We start from the raw sequence: 7419 nt of genomic DNA, 5'->3' as shown, positions 1-7419 counted from the left end.
AAGGATTACTCTTACCCCCTTTCAAGTCAAAAGAAAAGCTCATATTTATTTGAATGGGTGAGAAAGAGAAGTGTTAGGTGATGACTAAAAGTGCAACTGAAAACCTAAGTAAGCTTTAGCTAGGACAGAATTTAGTTTTATCTAACACCTTTCAACAACAAAGCAATATGAAGTTCTTCAGAGAAAGAAATTAATCATTAGTCACATAGTGAATTTTGATCTCAGTTTTTCAAACTTCCAAATCCTTAAATATGCCCCATTAGCATCTCGGATATTCCCTCCAGATTACCCATCCTTCTAGTATTCACATTTAGAAAGAAAAGAAAAAAAAATATTCAGTAATAGGTTCCACAGTGCCCAGCATTCCACCCGGCTGGCTGGCTGTATTTTGAGGCCTTTCCTGCAGTTATCCTAAGATACCACAGAGTATATTCTTGGTGGGGCCTTAGTCATGTCAAAGAAAAAAAGCCCTGTCTCTCTAACAGCTTCATTAGCAATCCAGCCTAGGCTGTAGAACTCTTTGTCAGAAGAAATAAGGCCTACAAATCTCCCTAATTTAAGAACGAAGTTTCAAAACCCTTTATCCCTCATCCAAGCAAAAGTGTCCTATTCTGCTCTAAATATTTCATATATGTAGACTCCTAGGGTTGGAATAGATCTCAGGGGTCATCTGGTCCAAACCCCTGATCAAGTGCAGGAATGCTGTGCCTGCATTACCCCTGACCACTGCTTATCCAGTATCTTCTGGGAAACCTCCAGTGAAGGAGGTTCCACAACTTCCCTGGACAGTCTATCCCATTGCCTCGCTGTTCCAACTTAAGAAGTCTCTCCTGATATCTCATCTAAATCTACTTTGCTACAATTTGAAGTCATTGCTTCATATCCCACTCTACATCAAGGGAGAGCAGTTGTTTTCCCTCTTCTTTATGGCAGTCTTTCAGGTATTAGAAAACTGCTGTCATGTCATGCAACCCTTAATCACCTTTCCCCCAAGCTAGACATGCATAGTTCTCTTAACCTTCCTTGTGTAGTCCGCTTTTCAACCCCTTTAACATCTGTCACCTGCTTCTGGACCCTCCCTAACTTCTCCACATTCTTTTTTAAATACAGAGCCCAGAACTGCACAAGATACTCTAGACGAAGCCAAACCAGCACGGAGGAGCATGGCACTATCACTTCCCAAATCTGACACCCAATACTCCTATTGATGCAGCCTGAAATTGTATTTTTTTTTTGCAGCTGTCATAACCATTGGCTGATATTGAGTCTGTGATTTACCAAAACCTCAAGATCCTTCCCAGTGTTACTACTGAGCCAGTTCTTCCCCGTTCTGTATTTGCACTTTTGGTTCTTTTTGCCTGGAGTACAAACAGCAAGGAGATGTTTTTACAGCTTGGAGAGAGGCAGGATTGCAGGCTTTGCCTCAAGTTCTTCTTTATTTTCATACCTTATTAAGGGGCTACATTTGTGGGTGGAGGGTTCTTTCAGTTTTAGAAAAGGAAGTCTCTTGCAAATAGCCAACGTTTGTTAGGGGCAAAAGACCCACTTTGTAATGTGACAGCATTTCCTATGACGAGACTGCTGGAACAGGTGTTAAGATAAAATTCACAGGTTGGCATGCCAGTTGTATGCTACTGGTAGTTTAGGAGGGAAAAAAAACAACTTAAAAGTTCTCAGGGTTGGTGAAACAGCAGTCCCAAAAACAGTAGTAGAATCTGGAGAAAGCTAAAAGCTTGTCTTACCAGAAGTATCCTTTTTTGTAGACTGTTTTTTTTTCAAATGATATTACTCAGATTTGCCCTATCAGTTCTATAGGTCAATGTATATTTGGTCAGAAGGAAGTGATTTTCCCCTCTCAAAGAGAACAGAACTGCAGGATTACTACTCTAATAATAAATCAGCTTGTTGATGTAGGCTGCAGGGAGTCCGATATACATTTCTTTTAAGAGGCAGCAGTCAATATCTTTATATTGTGGGACATTGACCTTCAACGTGTGGGAGAATGAACTATAGAAGAAAGAAGCAGAAATAAGGGAAACAGGAAATTTCTCATGATGGGAATTGTTTTTTCAAATGTACCTAAAAAGGTTCCATGCTAGAGCTTTATTTATATAGTCCTTAGCATCTGAGGCCAATTACTCTTGTGTACCTCTGAGCAGGATACCATTTACATAAGAAAGGAGAGATTATAGGACCTTTCACATGAGAATCCCGTGGATCTGTGTTTTCCCTCTAGGGGTGCTGGCAACTAAGAGCATCAGCCACTGAATAATAAGCAAAAAATATCTTATTCAGAGGAAAGGGTATTTTTTGTCAATTCAGAGCATCCAAATGAGAAGGTGTTTCCCCATCCCAAGTGCAATTATCAGTTAAAATATGATTTGTTTTCTAATACACATTTTGAGTTGTTTCTACTTATGGTTTCTGAGCCATCTGTTACTTTTTTCTTTAACATGAGGGTTAGTAACTTAGAAGTAGAAACTCTGATTAGGAGATTTAAAGACTGAGGCATCACATCTCTCTTCTCACTAGTTTCATATCATACAGACTGTTGCTCTCACTTTTCACCACAACTAAGGGAGTTTGCCTAGTCCAACTGGTAGGTGGAAAACGTTGGAAATTGTTTTACTGATGTTTGGCTAGAAGCACCAAGACCCACTGGTGGTAGCCTATTTCATCGCAGCTAACAAACATGGTCACTCTGGTTACAAGTCCCCTTGTACAAAGATGATTTAATATACATTGATTCCTTCATTGAAAAGAGACACAGATGTAACAAATGCTAGGCAAGGTATTGGCAAACCAACAGACAAACCCTACAACTTAAAAAAAAAAATAAAACGGGTCAGTGATTTGTAAGTGTTAGACTTGTCTGACTCAGAGAATATAGTCCATAGAGGCAAATGTTATAAAGAAAGCATTAAAAACCACTTTGCTTTTTTTTTTTTTTTTTTTTTTTTTTTTTTACCTTGAAAGCCATTGGCAGCTCAATAATATAGAGATCAACATAATCTAGCTGCAGAGTCTTTAATGTCTTCTCTAAAGTTGGACGTACCAGCTCAGGTGGGTGATATGTATTCCACAACTGTGGGAGAGAAGCACATAAGACAGTCTTTATTTCAGTGAGATAAATTAGTGACCCTTCTGGAATTAATGCAGTGGCTTGATTTCAAGCCCTAACACTTCCCAGTTTGAGAGGGCACAATAGATTGCAGTGGACATGGATGAAGTAAATCTGCACGTCATTTGATTACCTATATAAATAAATGGAGAGGCCATGGCTCCCATCTCTTCAGCCCCCAAGAATGAATCTACATGAGCAGATAAATTAATTACCTAATTCTTTATCCACAACTCTCACTAGTCTGAACTTGTAGTTCTGTTATCATGGAAGCCACTGAATATTTGTTCAGAGATTGGCAAATTAATTTTAGCAAAAGTTTAGCATACATCAAACTGAATGAATTTGGGAAGTTTGGTTTTGTTTTTGAAGTTTTCAAAGCATATGAGAAGGAAAAGAAATATACTTTCATTGGAAAACTTTACCTATTCCCACAAAAAATCTGTGGTCAGTTTTTTCATGCAGAACCTCTTTAATTTGAGTTAATGATTTAAGAGCCAAGCACTAGGCACAAATAAAATCTTGGGTTTTCTGATGCTGCCAGGGCCACATTTTATTTAAAACTCAGAGCCTCATTGGAAGATCTGCTATGTTGATACTAAGTTGTTGTGAGACAAGGATGGTTTGAGTCAAAGCAGAACCAAATCCTGTTTTCTAGGACAGAGGTTTTATTTGCAAGTTAAGTTAACATTATTTTGTTAGGGATTATGACTGCTTCTTCCACTGAAGTATCATGCCCAGAAGGAAAACCTGCAGTTTCTATGAAGTGAGGTCAGTTGGTGCATGGCTTGCCTGGGGTAAGACCTTTTTCAGCAGATATCTATTAACAGTTGGGGTAGTGGCGATGTGTTTAAGCTTGCAACAGACTCACATACTATAGTGCTGATACCAAAGAGTTCCTCATAAATTTTATTACATGTGTTAAGTCATACAAAAGCCAGTATTAGATTACAAAAGAAGTCAGCAATGTCCTTTACTTGCACACAATATGAAGTGCGCTGACTACAAGATAAGATAGCTTGAGACAGACCTATTTTATAGTATGCAGTATTGAATTTGAGCTGTGCTGAACTCTTGCCACTTTTATTGATAAACTTTGGGCTATTGGATTAACCATCCATAGCATGGGGCTATTGGATTAACCATCACCTACCTGACTCAGGAGGCATGTCCCCACAAGTGGCAACGTGGGAATGTGCATATTTGTGCCACTGCTAGTTGTCCCCAGGGAACACCCCTGCATGTGTGCTCTGGCACAGGGCAAGTTGGACTGGCCCCAGCAGCCTTACCTGAAGTCCCAGGGGCTTCTCAGGGCTCCAGCAGCAGTGATCCAGGTGCATAGAGCCTGGCCAGCAGCTGGAGTGTGGCTCTGGCTGGCCAGGCTCTGGTTTCAGGTGGTGCATATTGCTGTTGCGTATGCCGCCCCACTTTTTTTTCTGGCATGTTTTTTTTTTGATACTGGAATCTCCGGCTGCGCTGCAAATTAGTGGGGTGAATGCCTGCCTGTGTGGCACGCATGGTTTGTGGTGCTCCAGATGGGTCTGCGGCACTGCAAACTGCATGTGCCTGCCACATATTTAAAATATCTAACTTTGGATGTTGGCTGATATCAAAGGATACCTACACAGGTTGTTACAATGCGACCCTTAGGTCTGTGAAATTCTGTAACAATACAAGTGTAGTAAAACTGTTGTAATTTTAACCTTGCTTCCTTCGTGAGCAAACTTGGGATGATTTAGTGATACCTGTAACTACAAGATGATGCAGACATAACACTAAAGTGAAAACAGCTGATGAACACTCCGGAGTGGCAGCTCCCCTCCCCTTTTAAAACAGTTAAAGGTACATCTGTTCATATCCTCTAAAGCACTAACAAGTTGGTCAAAATTTTCAAAAGCACAGAGGGGGTGACGGGTGTCCAAACTGATACTTCAAAGGAACCAGATTTTCAGTCAGTCCCATGCACCTACTCTCAGGGGTTTCAAGTTTGGCACCATGAGGTCGCGAGTCACTTCTAAGTCTATGCCAAGACTTTTAGGAGGGATCATTATTCTTTTGGGGGGAAAACAGTGATTTGTTGTTTTTTATATATATGAAGAAAAACAGTTTACCGTCTTAAAAATGTTTGAGGGGTCACTTGGTAACAATGCGTTTTTCCCCCCCCCCAAAATGTCCTTTCTAGCCCAGTGAGATCATACTGTATAAATACTTACTGGTGTATAAATATTTGCTTTTTTAAAGTGGTAGAAGTTTCTAGGAAAAACCTTGGAGTAATAGCTCTGAATTGTGTTATCTTGGTATATAGAGGCCAAGAATTTGGAAGTGTTATATAAATGGTTTTCACAATTTGTATAAGTTTATAGTATTATCTTCTTCACTGGAATGCACACTAATATTTAGGCGATAGAAAGCTGCCAGCTAGGTTTGGCTTTCTGGTACATAACATTCCCTGGAAATGCTAATTTTAGCTTAATGGAGGAATAAACTGGGGATGAAAGAGGAGACCAAAAAGGTCTTACTGTACATGCCAAAAAAGTTGTTGGCAATTTTCAGAAAACCTTTGAAATCGTTGGATACTCAGCTACTTTGTCTGATCAACCAGCCAACAGCAAAGACTAAGCTCAAGTGCTGATGATTTCAGTTAGCACATGCTGTATGATTGTACAGAGTAATTATTTCAGTAATGCCACCACTCAGGGAGCCTGTTCTTGTTAGTCACCACTGATGGGTCATCGTTTTAGATGTTTAAGGTTTTATCTGAGCTCCTTTGAGAGATTGCATAATGAAGCCATCTTTTTTGTGGGATTTCTAATACTTACTATTTTTTGTCCAGTTGGAAACGAGCATAACTTTTTTCCCCTCATGCTGTTGTTGTAAAGAGTAGGCTCCTTTGTTTACTACTGTCTCTTTAATAATGCAAAGATTTAAGGTTAGCCAGATATTTGCTTTTTCTCACTTGGTGTGAAGCTGTGTCTTGGGAACAATGGGGGCAGAGTTTTAGTCCCACTTTTGCTGCAAAGTTCTGAGGAGTTGGAGAAATGCAGAATGACAGCCATAAAAATCTTGGCAGCTATGGAATCACTGCAGTATTTCTTTCTGACCCTAGGACTGAGGAAGGATTGTAGCGTAAATCTACTAGCAAAATATTTAAATCTCTAAAATCCAAGCTAAGCGTCATTTTATCAAGTAGGGACTAGATACTGCATGAGAGAGACAGCTGTAGAAGGGGTCTTCCCAATCTCCTGTTGTTGCAGCCAAGGGTCGAACTACTGACCAACAACAGCCACTGTGTCTTTCAACAGAAGTTATATTCTAAATAGTTTTGGGATAACCTTATTAATAGCACTGAGCTTCCTTAAGAAGAACTTTCTTTGATTCAATTTAAATTAAATTTTTTACATGCAGCTTGACAAAGTGCCTTAAATGGTTAAATTAAATTCCAGGATGTTTTGAAGACTTGATGAATGGAGATAGTTGGGACTTAACACAATGTCCCTGTCAAAAGATAGGGATTTGACAAATCTGCAGCTGTCTGAGAGAACTGGTTGGCAGATTTCCTGTTTTTGTGGGTTTTTTAAAATTCTGGTTTTCAAAATGGTGTCCTATTTTAACATTTGATACAAAGTTTGGTTTTTTGTTTTTTTTTTAAAAGCTACAGCAACACAAATGCACTATAAAAAAATTAAAATAAAAAAAATGTTTTTCTTAACCCAAAGCAAAGTGTTTGGCTTGTCAAATTTGAGTTATGGCCCTCGTTTCAGGGTGGTAAGAATTTTCAGTCTCCAGACCTTTTCCAGAATGGGAGAATGGTTTCCTGCACAGATCTATTGATGACACAAGAAGGTGTTTGTTTCATGTTTCAGCTGAAACTAGAGGAACACTAGTGACTTGTGCCATAATTTTGACAATTTACTTAACCCAAAGATTTACATGGTTTTAGGGCTAGTGACCCAGTTTGCAGAGTGCTCAGAGAAAAACTGTTCAGTTTAAAACACGGATTTTACTGACATAGCCTCTTTACTGTTCAGAGAAGGCAGAAGGTAGGATAGGACGAAACTTTAGAGACTAACCAATTCAAAGGCGTAAATTTTGTAGGTAACAGCCCACTTTGGTAGGCTGTCACCGACAAAAGCTTATGCCTGTCTGAATGAGCTAGTTCCTAAGGTGCCCACCTGACCTCAAGCTAACACAGCTAACTACCTCTCCCTGTTCAGAGAACAGGAGCTACTTGTCTGACATATTTATAAGGGCATATGTATGGTGTGACTGACATTATAAAGCTAATGTCTGCCTATTAG

General features: G+C 39.5%; 1 protein-coding gene across 1 annotated transcript in view; it reads right to left on the bottom strand.

The window, feature by feature from the left end:
* Positions 1 to 7419, bottom strand: part of AKR1D1 (aldo-keto reductase family 1 member D1) — a 52594-nt gene that overhangs the window by 33850 nt on the left and 11325 nt on the right. Inside the window, exon 3 of the mRNA XM_019515398.1 lies at positions 2969 to 3085. Coding sequence (XP_019370943.1) covers positions 2969 to 3085 — 117 coding nt within the window. The remainder of the gene's footprint in view (positions 1 to 2968; positions 3086 to 7419) is intronic.

The sequence above is a fragment of the Gavialis gangeticus genome, unplaced genomic scaffold, assembly GCF_001723915.1.
Source record: "Gavialis gangeticus isolate Ggan-Ray unplaced genomic scaffold, GavGan_comp1, whole genome shotgun sequence".
Classification (NCBI taxonomy): domain Eukaryota; kingdom Metazoa; phylum Chordata; order Crocodylia; family Gavialidae; genus Gavialis; species Gavialis gangeticus.
The sequence above is the reverse complement of the archived record's forward strand: the minus strand, read 5'-3'. Positions and strand labels throughout refer to the sequence as shown.